Source organism: Thamnophis sirtalis, unplaced genomic scaffold (assembly GCF_051295495.1).
Source record: "Thamnophis sirtalis isolate CommonGarterSnake01/CBP01778 unplaced genomic scaffold, rThaSir2_p1.2 scaffold_12, whole genome shotgun sequence".
NCBI lineage: Eukaryota > Metazoa > Chordata > Lepidosauria > Squamata > Natricidae > Thamnophis > Thamnophis sirtalis.
This window is the reverse complement of record NW_028261392.1, coordinates 63,852,254-63,875,183: the sequence shown is the minus strand read 5'-3', so window position 1 is coordinate 63,875,183 and position 22,930 is coordinate 63,852,254. Positions and strand designations below refer to the sequence as shown.

The window sequence follows — 22,930 nt, the reverse complement described above, 5'->3', positions numbered from 1 at the left end:
AAGAGAAGGATTTTGTGGGAAGAGTTTGGGGGAGGAGTCAAAAGGGGAATCAGGCTAGATTCTCACAAATGATCTAAATCCAATCTCTCTTGAATTATGTCAACTCTTTATCTAGTGCCAAAAGGGAACAGTACATGAAAAACCTCCCATCTATCCTGCAAGGTAGAACAGATCTGTTAATGCCTTAATCAAATTAATTGCCTATCAGTGACTACCAACATTCATGCTGCCAAACTCAGTCCTCTCTCATTTCCAGACTGAACGAACTCTTTCTTAAATGATTCAAGATAAGAAAGGGGAAGAAGTAAGAAATACCATCAGCAGACATCACTTCTAATCACCCCTTTAGTGACCCAGTTCTTACAATGGATGTGTTGTTCAAAACTCAACAACACGGCAAGATGCCAGCAAGCTACATGGCTTCGTTATGGATTTCTGAGATAAGCCAAAAGCTCCAGGCCTTTTGATGCTTCCTCACAGATATTCAGAAGATATTCTTTACCAGAAAAAAAAGTATTTTCAAAGGGAGTCATAGAAATAGGAGGAGAAGAAGAAGTGTGGTGGAGAGGTAAGGGAAGAAGAAAGAGGTAAGGGAAGGTGGGTAGAGGGGAGAGAAAAAGAAGAAGAGGAGGGAGGAAGAGAAAGAAAGAGAAGGAGAGAAGGTAGGAAGGAGAAGAAAAAGGGTAGGAGTAAGGAAGAGGTAAGGGAAGGAAGAAGGGGATGGAGATGAGGAAGGAAGGAAGTAGAGAAGGGAGGGAGGGAGAAAAGAAAAGAAAGAGAAAACGAGGTGGTGTCTTAGCAGGTGCGAAGGATGGTAAACAAAGCATTTTAAACTATAACTTATAACCTTTCAAATGGAATAATAATAATCTAAGAATGGCAAAGAAAAAGAATAATTATGTGAATGTATACCTATAACTGTATGTAAGAGAACAAATGACAGTAAAAATATATAGCATAATATAGGTGAATAATATTTGGTCATAAGTAGCTAAGTTTAAATAAATAAAGAAATGTACATACAAATGGATAACGAATAAGGAGATTATGAACGAAAGATAGAAGTGTATAGAAGGGAAAACACTAACTGCAAAGAAACCGATTCGGAACCGCGGTATGATATACGATGGAACTTATTGTTCCTATGTTGTTTTTAAGTTATGTGTTTGCTTTTGTTGATGTGCTTATGTGTTTAAAATTTTAAAAAAATCATCACAAAGGGAGTCATACAGAGGATATAGATCTGAAAGCAGCATTCTTGATAAATGTTATCTGTTATCTTTATTTAGTATTCATTCTATAATGTGATAGATTACAAGGATGATGGAAATTACAGCCTACAGTATATGGAAACTACAATTTAGCACACCTAGAGAACATCACGTTGTGAAAGGACTCCAAATGATTGCTTAGGATACTGGCAATATACTACACATATTAAATGTCCATTATCCTTTAAATAGGTAGGGTGTCAGCACCTCTCCATTTAATAATTAGGAAAGAAAACCATGAGACTCCATTTGTGGAAAATCAAATGTACTTTTACTAATTAAAAATGGTTAAAGAGCAGTTGCATAGCGAAGTCTGAGTAATTAGGCGCGAAAGCAGTTGATATATAGAATAGCCCATTCCACACCCCCTGGCATCATAGGCCTAGTCCAATCATAAGTCCTTCAAGTGTCAGGTGTGAGGTAACTTCAAAAGGCATCACGAAGATGGAATGTCGGTGCCGTTAGTCCAGGCGGGAAACACCCACGCATGCGTAGTCTGACCCTCCAGTAAACTCCAGAACATTCCTCCAGCACATCGAGTAACCCCACCCAAATACCAAGCCCTCCCTCCCCGTTTCATGGCAGCTGAAGCAACAGCAAAGCAGAAGCTGACATAGGGATTGAATCAAAGTGTAATATGAATGCTCAATTCTTGGCGTATATTAATCATCCATACAAAGGCCAGAGTTAACTAGCAGTGAGACAACTTGTCTAGAAATTCAAACAAAGTCAAGTAAGAAATGATATAAAACTTACCGTGGAGAAAATGGAGAGATAAGCTGCATTTCTTTAGCCCAGGTGATTATCGGGGGTGGTAAACTTTTCACTTCACAGGGAAGCGTGACTTCTTCCCCAGCTGTTACTGACATCTCAATTGGGTTCTCTGATGAACTTCCTTGCTGATTCCCAGGTCTGGAAACTCTTGGTTTTACTAAAACAAAACAAGCAGATTACATTATTAACTCGCTCCTGCAACAATATCTCATTTTAGGTTAGTGGGTTAACTCCAATTGTTCTGTAAGCAAAACAGCTCACTCTTTCCATCCTTCTGTCCCTTCTTCTACTTACACAACATAAACTTTCCAAAGTTGGCCTCCTCCGAATTCCATCCGCCAGTCAGTGCCGACTGGCGACTACGCGAAGGAGAGCTTTCTCAGTTGCAGCTCCGACGCTATGGAACAATCTCCCCGTGGAGATCCGCACCCTCACCACCATCCAGGCCTTCCGCACAGCCCTCAAGATCTGGCTATCCCGTCAGGCCTGGGGATAAGACTTTACTCTCGCCCCTCCCGAATGTGGAATGAATGTTGTGTTTTTACTGCTAATTATTTGTTACTCACAGTTTCTTTTGTGTTTTGTCCTGCACTCCCCTCCCCTATTATTGTAAGCCGCCCTGAGTCCCCTCAGGGAAAAGGGCGGCCTATAAATGTTTAATAAAACATAAAAAACATAAAACAAAGGGTCAAGGCCACTTTTAACAAAGGAGGATATGTTGTATATGTTGTGTTTTTAAATTTTGTCCCCCTGTCTGTACCTCCTTTCCTGATTGAATTGTGAGCCACCCTGAGTCCCCTTCGGGGAAAAGGGCGGCATATAAATGTAATCAATCAATCAATCAATCAATCAATCAATCAATCAATAAAGTTCCAGTACAAGAGGAGAGAGGATATTCACCTGAACTCACAGCTCCCGTGCCAACAGAACATTCCCAATAAATGTGGACATTATTACAAAAGGCAGTTGCGGTCAGACGTAGCATATGGGAAGATGAGATGAAATACTATTTATTGTTCCAAAGTCACCTCAATGAATCTAACTCCAAATCTAGACTTTAGTCAAAGCTTCCTGTTAGTATGGACACTTAACTTTCAGAGTGGGAGTAAATGTAGGAAGGAAGGAGGGGTAAACCACACAGTTATCCTACAGAATGGTCTTCTGAAAGGGATCCTGGTTATGCAGGGATAACCTATAAAAGGTTTTTATCATAATAGACATTATAGGAAGAGCTGCTGTAAAAGTTATAGCAGAATAGTAGGGAAAGAGGCCTATACCCATTGAAGCTAAATCACATCAACTGGTTCAATGAACAGGAGGCAGAGTTACCATGAAATGGTTCTTGTAACCCATTTTAGCTCCAAATTATTACTGATATTGGCAGTTCTGTATAGAATAGGGATTCTCAATATTTTAAGGCCGAGAGCCATACTTATCTTTTGACTGGCATACTAAAAATAATGTTACAAAAGAAGGCAGGCCAGGACAAAGAAAAATGGGGTGGACTGGAGCAACAATTAGAAGGGGCTTAACTTGCATTTAAATTTAACATTATAATTTGATTACAAATTATAATAAATTCCCCACTGCCTCTTCTTAATTGCAGATGGTTTGCAACTTCTAGATCAGTGGTGGGTTTCAAAAATTGTTCGAACCTACTCTGTGGGTGTGGCCTCCTTTCTGGGAGTGGCTTGCCGCCCATGTGACCGGATGGGAGTGTCTTGCCGCCCATGTGACCGGATATGAAGATGCCGACGACACTTGTCAGAACCACCTTAAATTACCTCACACACAGCACTGGCATGCATAAGAATATGACGTAAACTTGTTTTTTAAAAGGGATCTTTGGTTTGCGTTAAAACAACTTCAACACACGCAATGTTCTGATTGCACCACAAACGCAGTAGCCATCCTTACCTTTCACAGAGGCACTGAGTTTTATAAATAGGAGCATGATAGTGTAGAATAATCCTATCCAAGGACCAGTGGTGGGTTTAAAAAAAAGTTTGGAACCTCTTCTGTAGGTGTGGCCTGCTTTCCGGGTCCACTGGTGGAACCTCTTCTAACCGGTTCGGTAGATTTGACGAACCGGTTCTACCGAATAGGTGCAAACTGGTAGGAACCCACCTCTGTTCTAGATGGTTCTGTTCTCCTGGTTTCAAAGGCTATTTACAGACTTGAGAGTTTAGACTGAGCCCCACTACTTCATTCTTAGAGAGATTTACACTCTCATGTTTCCTTACCGTAGACTGTCAGCTGTACTTTCCGTGTGGCATAACCTGCTGGGTTGGTTGCAGTGCAGATGTATTCCCCAGACTCCGCACCTCCCGGAGAAACCACATAAAGACTTCCATCAGAACCAGCGGAAAACATTAAACTGCTGGGAGGAATCATTTCTCCTTTCTGTAAAAAAAGACAGTAAAATAAAAATGAACTTTTTTTTATGGAGCCTGAAGTAAAAACTGCCACAGTATGTCTTAATAATGGTCTGCGTAACTCAGCATCTTCACAGCTTGCCTCAAAGTCACAGTGTCACTTTTGCTTTCTTTTAAAATTTACAGAGTTCGCTGTTATTACTGGCTCAGTTTACATTAAGAGTTAGTCTCAACTGTTCCTTTGAGGATTGTCCTCCCTTTTACACTGCTTTAAATCTATAGCTCTGAAAAGTACATGCTGAACTACATTTAACGATTAGACAAGCTTAATCTGAAAGCTTGCATCATTGTCCAAACTAACAGACTAAGTGGAGGCAGCAAACTTAGTTAGATGCCTTAAGATAGCATTCTTGACCATTATGCCTTCTCAATGTGTTGGGACTATTAAATGGTGGCATAGGCTGTCTAGACAGAGTGTAATCTGTTGTGGCCTAGCAGGAGCCGTTGGAGCTGCCACCAGACTCCGACAACGAGGGGCCCTCTGAGTCGGCTCTGGAGGATGTGGAGGACCCTGGACAGGGTTCCGACTCTGAGCAGGGCACAGAGAGGCTGGTTGGCCACCAGGAGGCAACTGAGCCTTGGACCAGTGGGGAGGAGACAAGGGAGAGTGAGCCAGAGGCCAGTAGTGAGTTGTTCCTGGATGCACGCCATCGAAGAGCTACTAGGCATCAGGAACAATTACGCAATTACAGGAGGTGATTGTACTCAGCTGGTGGTCATTAGGCTCATCTCTAGACTATAAAATGACTCCTTGTGCATATGCCCTTCTTTGCAGAAGTCAACGCAGGATTGAATGTCGGAGGACAGTACTGGGAGCTTGGTAGGCTGGATTGCTGCCAGGGCTTATCTGTGTTTATTGCTGCCCAAGTTTGTCTGAGTTGCTGCCAAGGTCCTTATCTGTTTGTTATGCTTGGCTTTCAGCCACCGAGGTTTTGGTGTCTTGCTATTAAAGTACATTCCAGTTAAGCTTGTCTCGGCATTCGTTACTGGATGGAGGAGGGGGGTAATCTATCAATATTTTAAGTACATAAAAACAGCCAACTCATTAAAGTTCCCAGTTCAGTTGATCAAAACATTGCAATTACCTTGGACCATACGATGGATGGCCTAGGAATTCCACTGGCTTTGCAAGGCAAAGTAACTGGGACATCTTCTATAGTACTGAAGATCTGTTGTCCATGCTGAATTATGGGTGGAACTGAAAACACAAATATGCAATTATCTTACAAATTATTTCTTGTTAGATGTTATTTTACATGTGTGATGCTGCTGTTCATTATAAGGCATAATCTATTAACACAGATATTCCATCATAGGTTTTTTTTTTAAGTTTCAGTCTTTTTTAGACGTAATGACAGGTATAGGTAATGTAGAGAGGGTTCGCAACTTGGGAGTCCTCCTGGATCCGCAGCTGTCATTTGACCACCACCTAACGGCTGTGACCAGGGGGGCATTCGCCCAGGTTCGCCTGGTGCGCCAGTTGCGACCCTTCCTGAATCGGGAGGCTCTCACAACAGTCACTCGGGCCCTAGTGATCTCTAGGCTGGAATACTGCAATGTGCTCTACATGGGGCTGCCCTTGAAGAGCATCCGGCGACTTCAGCTAGTGCAGAACGCAGCCGCGCGAGTGATTGCGGGTGCTCCTCGATTCACCCGCATAACACCTATCCTCCGCGAGCTGCGCTGGCTACCTGTCGATCTCCGGATGCGCTTCAAGGTGCTATTAATCACCCATAAAGCCCTTCATGGCAGTGGATCTGGATACTTGAGAGACCGCCTTCTGCCAATTACATCCCTGCGACCAATAAGATCTCATAGGTTAGGCCTCCTCCGCATTCCATCGGCCAGCCAGTGTCGGCTGGCAACTACAAGGAGGAGGGCCTTCTCAGCAGTAGCCCCGGCCCTTTGGAACGAGCTCCCTGTAGAGATCCGCACCCTCTCCACCGTCCAAGCCTTCCGCACAGCCCTGAAGAACTGGCTCGCCCGCCAGGCCTGGGGATAAGGATAGTGACCCCTCCCGAATGATGAATGTATGTTGCTTACCATTTTAGTATTTGTCTCTATTTTGTTGTCTGTATCCCCCCCCCTTCCTAGTTTATGTGAGCCGCCCTGAGTCCCCTCAGGGAAAAGGGCGGCCTACAAATTCCAATAAACTAAAAACTAAACTAAACTAGAGTCCACAGTCAATGATGTGATGAAAAATACTCCTTTGGTACCCAACAGACTCTCTGTTCCACTTGACTTTTTAAAAAGATTATTTTAATTACAAATATTAAATAAGAAACCGGCATACTGCTAAGTATCATCTTCTTACACCATATTTGTATCTATGTAAAATTGATTTCCACAAACATCCAATGGGATGTCAGAAAGAATGTGAGTAGATCTGTTAGTTCACCTTTTGATAAAAAGGTTTTTGTGAGTGGCTGTGTCCACCTTGGCAATCATTTCACAGCCAAACAAATCTCCCTTGTGGCCACTTCATAAGTGTACTTGTAATGTCTTCTCAAATGAGCCAAGGTGGCGCAGTGGTTAAATGCAGCACTGCAGGCTACTGCTAGATCAGCAGGTCAGCGGTTCAAATCTCACCGGCTCAGGGTTGACTCAGCCTTCCATCCTTCCGAGGTGGGTAAAATGAGGACCCAGATTGTTGGGGGCAATATGCTGACTTTCTGTAAACCGCTTAGAGAGGTCTGAAAGGCCTATGAAGCGGTATATAAGTCTACTGCTATTGCTATATTGCTATAAATGTCCCTAGGTTCCAAAGATGGCCATTCCTGCATTATGCCTTATATTTAGATTAGACAACAAGGAATAGCTTCCTTTGTCTCTCACACAAAACTTAATAACAGATTTGTTGGTTTAGGTTTCCTGATTCCCTAAGCCAGGAGTACGGGGGGGGGGGGACCCTCTCATGAAGCCCATCCTGGAAGTGGCAGGGAAAGACATCAGCCACTGTTTCGACCCCAAGACCAGAGATGTACAGACGCACATCAATCCGCTCGTGGGCTGCCTCAAGTACTACACACTCCAGGACCGGTTTGTGAACATCCCGCCACCTCTTCCTCGCTCGGACTAGGCCAATGATTTTGGGGTGGCCCGGTGGAAAAATCCTATGTACGAAATGGGCACCTTGTCTGTTGTTGTAAGCCGCCCGGAGTCATCCGGGATTGGGCGGCCTATAAATTTAATAAATGAATTTAATTTAATAAATGAATGAAAACCCGGAACATTCGGATCATCAACATGCTGACTTCTTTTGGATACAAATAATTTTTTCTTTCGCATAGCTGTTTGGCACATTCTGCATGCATAAGAACTTTAACACATATACACATCTCATCTGCCTTTCATGAGCAGCTGGAATCAGTTAATTACCTTCAGCATTCCAACAAAACTCCTTAGCTATACTTACCCTATGAAATGAGACATTTACATAATATACGGTTGTGTTGGATCTATTTCTAATTGAAAACACAGAACTTAGTGAAGATTTATTTCTTTATTCCACAAACTATCTCTTACTAATCTAATCAAATCTTTTGTATAGACAAAGACCAGCAGAACGCTACTTATTATGATGATGACGAATACGAGAATAAGAGAGGACCATAGACTATAGTTCTATAGCAGAGGTGGGTTCCTACCAGTTCGCACCTATTCGGTAGAACCGGTTCGTCAAATCTACCGAACCGGTTAGAAGAGGTTCCACCAGTGGACCCGGAAAGCAGGCCACACATACAGAAGAGGTTCCAACATTTTTTGAAAGCCACCACTGGTCCTTGGATATGATTATTCTACACTATCATGCTCATATTTATAAAACTCAGCGCCTCTGTGAAAGGGAAGGATGACCACTGCGTTTGTGGTGCAATCAGAACATTGCGTGTGTTGAAGTTGCTTTAACACAAATCAAAGATGCCTTTTAAAAAACAAGTTGACATCATATTCTTATGCATGCCAGTGCTGTGTGTGAGGTAATTTAAGGTGGTTCTGTCAAGTGTCGTCGGCGTCTTCATATCCGATCACATGGGCGGCAAGCCACTCCCATCCGGTCACATGGGCGGCCAAGCCACTCCCAGAAAGGAGGCCACACCCACAGAGTAGGTTCGAACAATTTTTGAAACCCACCACTATTCTATAGTGAGGTTTAATGTATTTCTTATGCTCTTTCAGGGAAAAAGAGGAAAGATAGCAAACAGGGAAGCAACTGAAGCAGGCAAAATTGCAGAATGTAGGAATGGAAATTTTGCTTTCCATTTCATCTGAGTGTTTATCTCTTTTATTATCCTATGAACACTGTAGGAAGCATCAAGAAGAAGATGGATTGAGTAAAAACATGCACTTCGATGAGCTGCATGATGGTGTTCTATCCATTTCTCTATTCACTTGAAAGCAATATCTCAAGGATTAAATTCCGGCTCCTAGTAATGTCAGATTTTGTTCCTCATCAACTAGCAGGCTACTGGCAGATTACAGGATCAGGCCATTGCTCGGTCATCTGAACTGATCATTTGCAGAGTTTTTAAACTTAGTGTGCAATTTCAGTGACAATCTACCAGTGACGTGCGGTGAGCTTTATGGCTGGTGAGGCAGCAATTTTTTTAGACTTGTGGACTTCAACTCCCAGAAATTGAATTTGAATTTAATAAAATTCCACAGCCAGGCATGCTCAGTTCCAATTTAAAGTGACAGCATTTGTTTTTCTTCTTTGCTAAATAGGTTTTCCCATTCTTTTTCTTCTCCCACCCCCTCCTTCCTCTCTCTCTCCCTCCCTCCCCCCTCTCTCAAACAGACACATGCACACAGAGAGAAGTTGGATCCCTCTCTCACTCACTCACTCTCAAACAAACACAAAGACAGAAGTTGGATTGGATATATTTTCCAATGGCTTGAAAGCAGCTCCTCTGCCATACCCACCCCCATTCCCCTGCTGCCTTCCGATCCCAGCCTTTGATTGCAGGTAGAGCCACGTTGCCTTTTCAAACTTGTAATCAGTGAAACTGGGCTTATATACTTTTATGCAGCTGTGTGTGTGTGTGTGTGTGTGTGTGTGTGTTTGAAAAGGCAATGTGGCTCTGCATGCAATCAAACTTTTTGAATTCCTCCCCCTCCCCCCACACACGCACCTTTTCCAGCTGTTTCAGAGAGGATTTCAACTCTGCTTTTGCCTGCCCTCATGAAAAGAAAAGAAAAAGCCTCTAAAAATGCCTTCTACAGGAGGCGAGAGAACCACGTGCCTCCTTTCCATAAGGAATTTTTCGCCCTTTTAACCCTCGCTTAACTCTGCTCAAGTGATCATAAAGCTAGAGTAAAGGAGGCCCGTAGTTCTCTCGCCTCCCCCTGCAGTTAAGCACTAAGCAGAGTCATCCACTGCGACTCTGTCAGCAACTGCCTCAGCCTTTTTCCTTTTAATTTTTCTTTTCTTTTCCTCATGACACTGGCGAGGCCCCTCCTCCCCTGCCTCCCCCTGTAATGGCAAAATCAGGGTCTGCCTTTCTACTTACGTAAAAGCATGAGACGATGCCTTTTCCCAGAAAAGAAAGGTTTATTATTATTGAATGCATTCAAGAGACCAGTAGATTTCCACCTAACTGATCTGATTTTAGGTACATTTTGACAGAGGTTTTATACCTTTGAAATGGTTATTACAAATCATATAGACGTCATATAGGCGTGCACTAATCCAGGTCATAACTTCTCACCTAAGTCAGCACAAAGTTATTTCGGGTAAATTACAAATATTTAAGGAAAATTACAATACATGATTCCCAAACCACAATAGGGAAGTAAAGTGAAACTAAAAGAGAAGTGAATCTTGGTTACTCATGCAGAAAAAGGAAAAAGTCAGAACGCCACTCAGATATATTGCTAAAAATATGGTTAACCTATAGCTTGTTTACAAGGTGAACTTTGCCTTTTCATAAGCTGTGCTCTATGACTAAGATACTGTGGTTACTTGCCCACCCAGTTTCCCCTACTTGCGAAAACCTGGCTTTCTGCGTTTCAAGCAGAAAAAATATGTTCCTCATTCTTGTTCGTTAGGTGAAAGAGCATAAGCAGAGTTTTGATTTTTTGAGTTTTAGAATTAGACAAGTAGCCTGATTAAGTATTGAGGGGTTCAATGGTGGACCCCATGCTGTTTCACCCCGACTGCACGTCCCTGCAATCTACCAATCATTGTGGGATGACTAGGGTACTAGTGAATTATTAACACTGAAAAGTAGGAAAAACACTAAATGTTTCACTCACCAAAAACATTGACAGTGGTTGTTTTGTTGTCTGTCCCAACAACATTGCTGGCCATGCAAGTGTAGCCTCCAGCATCCTGGAGTCGAACTCTTTCAAGGTGAAGACTCCCATCACTCCGGAAGCTGATATAGGGTGTCTGGACTACCTAAAGTTGGAACAGGGAAGGCAGATAAGACTTAGGTCCGAGGTGGCGCAGTGGTTAGGGTGCAGTACTGCAGGCCACTTCAGCTGACTGTTATCTGCAGTTCAGAGGTTCAAATCTCACCGGCTCAAGGTTGACTCAGCCTTCCATCCTTCCGAGGTGGGTGAAATGAGGACCCAGATTGTTAGGGGCGATATGCTGACTCTGTAAACCACTTAGAGAGGGCTGAAAGCCCTATGAAGCGGTATATAAGTCTAACTGCTATTGCTATCTCCATTCTCCATGTAGTCTGGTCATTTACACCTGGCATATTCTGGTGGTTTTTTTTTTTAATTAACCAATGTTTCCAGCAAGGCTACTTAAAAGGGAGCATTCTTGTGAAATTTTGATTATGCTCTTTCTTGCACCTAGATACCTAAAGCCATTTTGCATCATTTAGGTACAGAATCATCCAGAGTTCAGGAAGTGCTTTTTACTTCAGTCTTCCTCTTTCTTTTCTAGTAATAGCAACAGCAGTTAGACTTATATACTGCTTCATAGGGTTTTCAGCCCTCTCTAAGCGGTTTACAGAATCAGCATATCGCCCCCAACAACAATCCGGGTCCTCATTTCACCCACCTCGGAAGGATGGAAGGCTGAGTCAACCTTGAGCCGGGGAGATTTGAACCGCCGAACTGCAGTTAGCAGTCAGCTGAAGTGGCTGCAGTACTGCACTCTACCCACTGCGCCACCTCTAAACGAAAGACACGAGGGCTTGGGAAAGTGAAAGAAGCAATAAATGACTTCAAATCATACGGAAAGCTTGACTTTTTCAACTGGGATATAGCAAAAGTTCTACTCCTTTCATGGCTTCCATAATAGAATACAAAAGGGTATCAAAATAATGATTCAGTCTAAGGGCTGCATATGGAATTATCTCCCTTTGAAGTCTGTCGACTTTCCTGGAGCACATGGTTCAGATTTTCTTCTTTCCAGTTGTAGCATATTTTCACTGAATTAATTATCAGTACATGTTTAAAATGTGTTTTCCTGTCTTTGTCAGGGCAACTGGAATCTGCAGCTTATTTTCTCCACAACTTTCCATTCTTTTAGCCTATAAATTATATACATAACTATACTTTGCACTATTCATGCATTATAATTTTATCTGCACAAGCCTATAACAAACCATTTTATGGAAGATAAAATTGAGTTATATTTTTTTAAAATATACTTTTTTATTTTCCATTTTCATAACATATAGTCGCATGTATATGTATATTACATAGCCAATATCCTATTGTATTAAGTAGTAATTACATCAGTTAATCTTGTCATCAACGCCCAGAAAGATAACAACCCATTATTAGCTCTTCTGCACTCCATACACCTCTTTCTTCTACCTCTCTCCTACTTCCTTTCTTCCCTCCATCATCCTCTTCTACTCTACTTCCCCTTCCTTTCTCCTTCTCCTCTCTCTTCATTCCACTCCTCCTTATCCTCTTCATCTTTCCCCCCTTACCCTCTCCTATCCCTCCCTTCCTATCTTTCTTCTTTTCCACTCTTCCATATATATTTTTATATATGAAAAACTATCTACACCAGTGATAGTCAACCTGGTCCCTACCGCCCGCTAGTGGGCATTCCAGCTTTCATGGTGGGCGGTAGGGGTTTGCTGTAACTCTGCTTTGTAAATTTTATAAAGTAAAGTTACTTCCCTACTTTATAAATCACCATTACTGTGGAACCGGTGGGCGGTCAGAAAATTTTACTACTAACAGAGATACAAAAGTGGGCGGTCGGTATAAAAGGGTTGACTACCCCTGATCTACACCAATGATTCTCCTGAAAGGAAAACGTGATTATTGTGTACAGATTAAGTCAAACTACCTCTACATGAATCTTGAAATTCATTAGAAATTCCCCATTACAACTGCAGCTGAAAAGAAGCTGAATGACACAATATATTTCTGCTTATCTTCACTTCCAACTGGTGACACTTGGAGACAAATTTAAACCAAAGCCCTAGTTCAGATGTTTATCCTTTCCTCACTGCAACATCAAAAAACAATGATATATAGATAAGGTAAAGGTAAATGTTTCTCCTGTTGGAACGAATTACCCCCAGAAATCCGGACCTCACCCACTCTCATGGCCTTCAGAAAAGCTGTCAAGACCTGGCTATTCCGGCAGGCCTGGGGCTGTTGATCTCATTGTTGAGGTCCAGCCCCAACCGAAACTAATGTATCTGTATTGTTTTTAACTTTTCTATTTTTATTTTTATTTTATTTTATTATTTTTCTTTCCCTCGCTGTAAGCCGCCCGGAGTCCTCCGGGATTGGGCGGCCTATAAATAAAATTAAAACTTGAAAACTTGAAAAACTTGTCCAGTTGTGTCTGACTCTACTGGCTGGAGAATTCTGGGAGTTGAAGTCCACAAGTCTTAAAGTTGCCAAGTTTGGGCGTGACCCGTCAAAACCGCGGAGGACAAAATCGCGATCGACGAAAGCGCGCATGTGACGTCATCACAGTGCGACGAAAAAAATTTAAAATTGAAATAAAATTAAAATTAAAGCAAGCCGATTCACATAAAGGTAAGGGTTAGGTTTAGGTTTAGGTTTAGGTTTAGGGTTAGGTTAAGGGTTAGGGTTAGGTTTAGAGCGTTAGCGTTACGTTTAGCATTAGGTTAAGGGTTAGCGTTAGGTTTAGCGTTACGTTAATGGTTAGGTTTAGGGTTAGATTTAGGGTTAGGTTAAGGGTTGGGTTTAGGGTTAGGTTTAGGGTTAGGTTTAGGGTTAGGTTTGGGGGAGTTAGAGTAAGGTTTTCGCTTTATTTTTACATTTTTTGATCACAGCGCGATGTTTTTGTCGCGCTGTGATGACATCAAATGCACGCTTTCATCGAGCGCGTTTTTGTACTCCGCGGTTTTGTGGTGGAACCAGTTTGGGAACCACTGCTCTAGGGGTCAGTGCTCATCTCTGTAACTAACCCAAGGGAGCCAGAGATTGTCCAAAGATGTTTCCACAATCATGTGGTCAGCATGGTATCACACTGCAGCATAGAATGTGCCGTAGAACACAGAATGCTATTACTTTCCCACCGAAGTGGTACCTATTTATTTACTTGCATGTTCATGCTTTTGAATTCTTAAGTGGGCAGGAGCTGGGACAAGAATGGGAGCTCACTCGGTTATGCAGTGCTTGGGTCTCAAACAGGAGCTGTCAGTTTTCCTGCTGACAATCTCAGCTTCTTAACTGCTGAATCATCGTACATATAGATATGTAATCACAAATCCTTCTCCAGAAACAGAATTTTGCAACAGATGAAATAATTTCCAGATGGAGTTAATTTATGGGTGTCAAATAGCAAATTAGCAAACACAACAATGCAGGCGTCACATTGCAACTACGGGAAACCTCGGGATATCGTGATCATTTATTGTGTAAGATTTTTCCAAATTTTCAAGAACTCTGGGGAGTCCCATAAGAGTTATTTCCTGCTTCTCAAGAAGTCTGTCCCTGCCAAATGTGCTTGGACCCGTATCTAGTGCTTAGCCTAAACTGACTTTCCCAAGTCATCTAGCAGGTAATTTCATTGAGTCAGAAAACAGTCTTCATGTAAATTATGTCCCACCTGCATAAGAGCCGAGGTGGCGCAGTGTTTAGAGTGCAGTACTGCAGGCCACTTCAGCTGACTGCTATCTGCAGTTCGGTGGTTCAAATCTCACCGGCTCAAGGTTGACTCAGCCTTCCATCCTTCCGAGGTGGGTGAAATGAGGACCTAGACTGTGGGGGCGATATGCCAACTCTGTAAACCGCTTAGAGAGGGCTGAAAGCCCTATGAAGCGGTATATAAGTCTAACTGCTATTGCTATGTGAAATGGAATGAAATAATGAAATGAATAGCAATAGCAATAGCAGTTAGACTTATATACCGCTTCATAGGGCTTTCAGCCCTCTCTAAGCGGTTTACAGAGTCAGCATATCGCCCCCACAGTCTGGGTCCTCATTTCACCCACCTCGGGAGGATGGAAGGCTGAGTCAACCTTGAGCCGGTGAGATTTGAACCGCCGAACTGCAGATAGCAGTCAGCTGAAGTGGCCTGCAGTACTGCACCCTAACCACTGCGCCACCTCGGCTCTTGGTTGCTACTCATAAGAGTTCATGTTTTTGAAAAACAGTTCACCATCAAACAGTGGCAGTATTTAAACTTAAGTAAGTTTAAATAGGAAATTTTAAAGGATATTCAAAATTATCTTACCACCATGCTACTTTTAATCCACTTTCGCTCTGGGATTGGGTTCCCTGCCAGCAGTATACATGACAGAGTCAGTTGTTGTCCTTCAATGACATTAGCTGTTGCCGGACTCATTGCAATGAGAGGTACAACTATATCAAAGAGAGACAGGAGAAGAAAAAATGATCATAACACAAGGATGGTTTATGTTCCTACAAAACTGCATCAAAAAGATCCATCTTCTCAAGGGACTTGAGAAAAATCCTAGAATGCAAAACTTTCCTTTAAAATGGTTTACTTTAATCTTGAATTATAAATAAATCTACTGGACTACTGATGGTATTCATACTGTGTGGAGACCATGAATCCCAAAATAATCTGTTATCTATTACAGCATGCTACTTCCATTTTTATTTGGTTGTTTATTATGGTTGGTCATACAGTCAGCCAGATGTTTTGATTGGATTTGGCATTTATCCACCTATCAAGTCCTTCTCAAGGACTTGGCTGTATTGTTGTTGTTGTTGTTATCGCAACAACAGAATTGTATCACAGTGGCCAGTTGTTTCACTGGATTTGGCATTGGTTACTAGTCGGGCCCCACCCAGGGGCCTAGGACGTCGTAACGTATTTTCGTAATATGCGTGCAGATCCAAGCAGTGCGGCTTTTTGCATTTTGACTGATGGTGATTTTGTCAATTTTTAACTGTTTTAAATGTAATTCCAGTGCTTTTGGAATAGCACCCAGTGTGCCAATTACCACTGGAATTACCATTGCTGGTTTGTGCCATAATCGTTGAATTTTGATTTTTAAGTTCCAGTACTTTGCGATTTTTTCATATTCCTTCTCGTCGACCCTGCTATTACCTGGTATTGCGATGTCTATGATTGTAACCTTATTTTTCTCAACCAGTGTGATGTCTGGTGTGTTGTTGTTGTTGTTGTTGTTGTTAATCTTTGGTGAGATTCACAGCCTTTTGGGCTGGTTGGTACCTCAACAGCTCGAGTCCTAACCAAGGATCTAGGAACTGTTAAGGTAACGTCGGAGGATATAAGCTGTTCCGAGTAGGTTGGTTTTTTTGTAGAATCAGAATGTTCAAGTCAGGTAAATTTAGAATTTCCAAATAGCGAGGTAGCCCTTTGGGTATTGCTCCAAGGGCTCCAATTACAATCGGGACAACACAAGATTTCTTTTTCCACAGTCACTCAACTTCAATTTGCAGGTCCCGGTACTTTGTGATTTTTTTCTTGCTGTTTATCTTCATTTTGTGCATCTCCAGGTATTGCAATGTCAATGAACCATACTTTTTTTTCTTTTCAACTATTGCTCATTATCATTATCACATACTTTATTCATTAAACATGAAACTCAGCCAACTGAACATTCAAAAATGCATTACAAATATCAGTGACTGGTACTAATGGTTGATACGAATTGCTGCCAGTGCCCTAGGTATCAACCAAGGACCTTCTTAAAATATAAGATGTTCCGAGGAGCACAATTTTTTGCAGTTCCGCTGGTGGTATTGCAGGAAGCTGCAATTTGTGGATATATCTTGTAATATTCTTGGACATGGTGCCAAGTGCCCTGATGACAATTGGTATCACTGTTACATGCTTCATCCATAGCCGTGTAACTTTGATAGCCAGGTTGCGATATTTCATTATTTTTTCTAGTTCTTTTTCTTCGACTCTGACATCTCCAGGAATAGCGATATCAATAAACTGTACACTTCGGCCCTCTACAACTGTGATATCTGGCGTGTTGTGCTCCAAATGACGATCCCTTTGTATTCAAAAGTCCCACGGATTGTCATTTGGAGCACAACACGCCAGATATCACAGTTGTAGAGGGCCGAAGTGTACAGTTGTTGTTGTTGTTATTCACTCAATGTGAAATTACAGCTGCCAGTTCTTCAGCTGATGTTGGCCTTCATAGACATCGAATTCTTCCCAAGAACCTAGGATATTGTAATGTATTAGCATAGTACATTTGCAGATCCAAGCAGAGTAGAATGATGGAAATGTTGCCAATGTGCAGATTTTCTAAGTGCGGTCAAGACTTTTTGGTATGGCACTCAGTGTACTGATAAGTGCTAAGACCATCATGAACGGTTTATGCCATAATCTTTCAATTTTGATTTTCATGATTTGATACTTTATCATCTTCTCCAATGCTTTAGTATTCAATTCTATTATATCTGGGTATTGCCGGTTCCACCACAAAACCGTGGTAGACTAAAGCGCGCTCGACAAAAGCGTGTACCTGACGTCATGACAGCGCGACGAAAACATCACGCTGTGAGCGGTAAACTTAAAATTAACGCGAAAACCTTACCCTAACCCCCCCAAACCTAACCCTAAACCTAACCCTAAACCTAACCCTTAACCTAACCTTAAACCTAACCCTAAACCTAACCCTTAACCTAATGCTAAACCTAACGCTAACCCTTAACCTAACGCTAACCCTTAACCTAACCCTAAACCTAACCCTAACCCTTAACCTAACCCTAACCCTAACCCTAACCCTTAACCTAACCCTAAACCTAACCCTAAACCTAAACCTAACCCTTACCTTTACGTGAATCGGCTTGCTTTAAAATCGCTTTTTAAAATCTCTGCGGTCGTATTTGTCGCGCTGCTGATGATGTCAGGTACGCGCTTTAATCGGGCGTGCTTTAGTGGACCGCGGTTTTGTCATGCCACGGTATTGCCACATCAATTATCCACACTTTCTTCTTTTCAATTACACACTCTTAATAAAATTATTAACCAAATTTGCATACAGGAAAGAGGTTTCAAGCTCATATACGTTATTATTTAAAATTAAACATATCAGCATTCCGATGCTCCTCAAAAAGAAATCTAATGTGGATTTATTTATTATTTATTTGTTCAGTTATTTCTCGTTGTCAATAAATGATTTATCAAAGCAATAAAATTCTGTTTGGATTTAACATAAATGTGATTTTTAAACATAACGTCAGAGCATGCTGTTGTTTCACACACTACAAGCACTAAAGTAAGTGGAGAACACTTTATTTCTATGCTAAATATTCTCAAAACTTCATATTATCAATTCATTACCAAGTCCCATCACAGTAACTGTAGCATGGCTTGAGATAATCTTTCCAAACTGGTTTTCAGCTTCACAGACATATGTTCCTTCATCGTCAACCCATAAATCTAAAATTGTATAAAAGTTTTAAAAGGGAAAAAAAACACGCAATAAGTATTTTGTATTAAAAACATTATCCTTAAACAAATAGATCTGAAAATACACATTCCCTTGGAATCATTGTTTATTTTATTCTTATTCTTGTTCTTGTTTTTGTTTGACAAATTCCAATAAATTAACAAATAAAATAAAATATTATTTTTTCCAGTTAAGCTAAACCTAAACATAGGTCACATCACTTTAACAGCTTGAAAGCAATTACCGAGTTGTTTCAGAGTCATTTTTCTGGTTGCTGGGTTATGCCGATGTGGCGCAGTGGTTAGGGTACAGTACTGCAGGCTACTTCAGCTGACTGTTATCTGCAGTTCGGCGGTTCTAATCTCACCAGCTCAAGGTTGACTCAGCCTTCCATCCTTCCGAGGTGGGTGAAATGAGGACCCAGACTGTGGGGGCGATATGCTGACTCTGTAAACCGCTTAGAGAGGGCTGAAAGCCCTATGAAGCGGTATATAAGTCTAACTGCTATTGCTATTGTTATGTAGGTGTCCTTCTAACCATCGACAAAGGACAAGCCTTCGCATTATTAATTGGTTGTCAGGCAGATGTTGAATCAGGCTGCAGCTAGTTTAAGGTCTTCCGTTCTGAAAGTAGCATTTTCCCTGCTAATTCAGCAGGTGACCTCCAGTGCAGACATTATGTTAAGGCACAGAGGAGACGTCTTTGGAGATTAGCAATCTGCTGAGCTTCAGTGGTTCCTAGCAAATCTATCCCTAGTTGGAAGATTTTGCATCTCCATGGCCATTTTTGCTGTGGCTGCTACAAGTGGAAGCACAGCAGTGGTGAGATACGACCGGTATGCCCCAGTAGGAACGTACTGGTGTCCACTGCAAGGACCAGTTACTGTTCCGGTACAGTGCTCCAGAGGGTCCACCCACCGGCCCGTTCTCCTTATCTCTATTTGAGCCGATGGGGGCATTTGCGCAGGCGCATGGAGCATACAGCGCCTGCGCAACGCTCCACTGAACAGCTGAAGCGTCATGGGCGATGGGTACACATGTGTGCACTGCACGCATGCACGTAGTACCAGTTGCAACGGGAGCCGGAACCCACTACTGAACCACAGCCTGTTGTTATTTTTCATAGATTGGAAGGGTTCCAACATAAGAGCCGATGTGGCACAGTGGTTAGGGTGCAGTACTGCAGGCCACTTCAGCTGACTGCTATCTGCAGTTCAGTGGTTCTAATCTCACCGGCTCAAGGTTGACTAAGCCTTCCATACTTCTGAGGTGGGTGAAATGAGGACCCAGACTGTGGGGGCGATATGCTGACTCTGTAAACCGCTTAGAGAGGGCTGAAGAGGGCTGCCTCACCAGCCATAAACCTCACCGCACATCACTGGTAGGCAGCAATAGAAACTAGCGGAGGTAGACTTTGGAGGGAGTGCTTTTCATACCAATAAGCTTTCCTCTGCAGTCACTCAGGGATGGGAGGGAAGTATACTATCACATACGTTTGAATGAGCCCATAAATAGTCTTATGTATTTCTTAATACATACTGTGAATAGAAAGAGCTCCTGTTCTGAGTTGAGTGACAGAACTAACTGCAAAATGTCTTGAGAAAAGTGGGGCGCCGTCCAGCCGCTGCCACTTCACCTTCGGTTCTGGATAACCCTGAACATAGCAAGCCAATGTTATGTTTGAGCCAATATCCATAGATACATCACTAGGTTCTTGTGTGAAAACTGGAGGAGCTATAAAAGGAATACAGAGGAAGACAGAAATCATAGAATTGTCAATACAATTTTAATGTATTTGTAATTAAAATCAGATAAGGAACCCCAAATCTTCAATACTGACTCAGAGCCCATTCACATAAATTATTTGCCTTTGTCTAAGTTTATTGGCACAATGCCACCATTTCTCGTGATATGGCTGATTGTCTGTCTGTAGCTGATTACTTGTAACTTAATCTGGGGGCTGGCTAAAATGCATTGAGAATAGATCTGCAGCATTACTGCTACAGTTGTGAGATGGATAGTTTCCTGTTGTGGCCCAGCAGGTGCCGTTGGAGCTGCCACCAGACTCCGACAGCGAGGGGCCCTATGAGCCGGCTCTGGAGGATGTGGAAGACCCTGGACAGGGTTCCGACTCTGAGCAGGGTGCAGAGAGGCTGGTTGGCCACCAGGAGGCGCCTGAGCCTTGGACCAGTGGGGAGGAGACAAGGGAGAGTGATACGGATGCCAGTAGTGAGTTGTTCCTGGATGCACGCCATCGAAGAGCTGCTCGGCGTCAAGAACAATTACGCAATTACAGGAGGTAATTGCGCTCAGCTGGTGGTCATGAGGCTCCTCTCCAGACTATAAAAAAGACTGCTTGTGACACACCCCTTTTGCAGAAGTCAATGCATTGACTAAAGAGAACGTAACTAACTTGGCAGGCTGGATTGCTGCCAAGGTTTGTCTGAATTGCTGCCAAGATTTGTCAGACTTGCTGTCCTTGTCTGTTTGTTTGCTTGGCTTTCAGCCACCAAGATTCTGGTCTTGCTATTAAAGGACATTCTAATTAAGTTTGTCTCGGCTTTCGTTACTGGACGGAGGAGTGGGTCAGAACAGTTTCCCATTGGCATGAACTCATCCTGTCTCTCCACCATTACCCCTAACTCTGTCAAAGATACTATCATCTCAATCACATGGTTCCAGGATTATGAATGAACACTTAAGAATTCAGCGCACTTTCAAACATGTTTATAAATATTAAGTACTCCTCCAATATACACTGCATATACACGCTGCATGGTCATACACATTCTTTCTGCTTTACTTTGCAGAATGCGCTTTCTTTCTCAAAGATGACCCTGAAAGTTAGCAAATCCTCCGAAGCAGCGCAAAAGGATTCAAGAAAACCCAGGAATCGTTCCCTCCCAGCAGTGGGGAATCACTTTCCATCTACACAAAGTAAATGCATACAGTATCAAATAATATTAATACAATAATTAGTAATATTTAATAATATTAAGTAATGTAACGTTAATATCAAAGACTATCAATTAATATGATAGCAAATAATATTCATGCAATATTATCCTTCACTGGATAAATTGGTGCGCCAGTTGCGACCCTACCTGAACCGGGAGGCCCTCACAACAGTCACTCGTGCCCTTGTGACCTCTAGGCTGGAATACTGCAACGTGCTCTACATGGGGCTGCCCTTGAAGAGCATCCGGCGACTTCAGCTAGTCCAGAATGCGGCCGCGTGAGTGATTGTGGGTGCACCTCGGTTCGCCCACATAACACCTATCCTCCGCGAGCTGCGCTGGCTACCTGTTGATCTCCGGGTGCGCTTCAAGGAGCTACTTACCACCCATAAAGCCCTTCATGGTAGTGGATCTGGGTACTTGAGAGACCGCCTCCTGCCAATTACCTCCTCGCGACCTATCAGACCACACAGATTAGGCCTCCTCCGAGTTCCATCCGCCAGTCAGTGTCGACTGGCAACCACACGGAGGAGAGCCTTTTCAGTAGTAGCTCCGACCCTTTGGAACGATCTCCCCGTGGAGATTCGTACCCTCACCACCCTCCAGACCTTCTGCACAGCCCTCAAGATCTGGCTATCCCGTCAGGCCTGGGGACAAAGATTGTAATTCGTCCCCACCCGAATGATGAATGTTGTTTCTATTTTTAATTATGTACTGTTTTTATATGTCACTGTCTGTATTCCCTTCCCCACAAGTTGTAAGCCGCCCTGAGTCCCCTCAGGGAAAAGGGCGGCCTATAAATAAACTTACAATTACAATTACCAAAAAAAATGACAATAGAATGGATGGATCACATCTGGCACATAATACCCAATTTGTGTGCTTTGTTCTAGTGTCATACTTACAACCGACATCCAGAGTTATTTTACCCGATGTAGATCCCGCAACATTTGTGGCAACACACATATAATCACCAGCATCCAGATCTTGCGTTTCCTGTATTCTCAGTGTACCCCGGGAGAAGTCAATAATAAGAAATTCCGTTGCCCTCAGTTCTAAATCCCCTAGACCCAGGGAAAGAATAATGACATTTTTTGTTTAAATCACAATAATAAACACCTACTCAGGAAATTAAATAGCTTCCTTAGAAGCAGCATAATGGCTCTATTGTTTTACAAATGTTCAAGAGACTTTACTATCTGCCAATCTCTTGAAAACAAGCACTCATAAAATACAGTGATATTATCTCTGTAAAGTTTACAATGGAGTTTATATCAAACTTTGCCTGAGGGGGAAAAAAAGAAATTGAATATGAGCCAATGCATAGTCTGTAGAAGTGGTGGCTTTTAAAGCTTCTTTTTCCATCATCTATGCTCATTTCCTCTTCCTTAGATGTTTAAGAAGGGGTCTCCTCATGTTAGCTAATTTATGATGCCCATTTCAAGCTGTCCATGGGTGAAATGAGGACCCGGATTGTTGTTGGGGGCAATATGCTGACTCTGTAAACCGCTTAAAGAGGGCTGAAAGCCCTATGAAGCGGTATATAAGTCTAACTGCTATTGCTATTGCTATCATCTATGCTCATTTCCTCTTCCTTAGATATTTAAGAAGGGGTCTCCTCATGTTAGCTAATTTATGATGTCCATTTCAAGCTGTCCATGGGTACTCTATTTTTTTATTTATTTATGG

At 42.4% G+C, this 22,930-nt stretch overlaps 1 protein-coding gene across 1 annotated transcript in view; it reads right to left on the bottom strand.

Moving 5' to 3' along the window:
- Positions 1-22,930, bottom strand: part of HMCN1 (hemicentin 1) — a 240,065-nt gene that overhangs the window by 144,319 nt on the left and 72,816 nt on the right. The window contains exons 15-22 of the mRNA XM_087726175.1: positions 22,147-22,305; positions 19,824-20,018; positions 18,177-18,275; positions 15,114-15,241; positions 10,733-10,877; positions 5,566-5,678; positions 4,289-4,448; positions 2,028-2,202 (exon numbers count right to left, since the gene is read on the bottom strand). Coding sequence (XP_087582301.1) covers positions 2,028-2,202; positions 4,289-4,448; positions 5,566-5,678; positions 10,733-10,877; positions 15,114-15,241; positions 18,177-18,275; positions 19,824-20,018; positions 22,147-22,305 — 1,174 coding nt within the window. The remainder of the gene's footprint in view (positions 1-2,027; positions 2,203-4,288; positions 4,449-5,565; positions 5,679-10,732; positions 10,878-15,113; positions 15,242-18,176; positions 18,276-19,823; positions 20,019-22,146; positions 22,306-22,930) is intronic.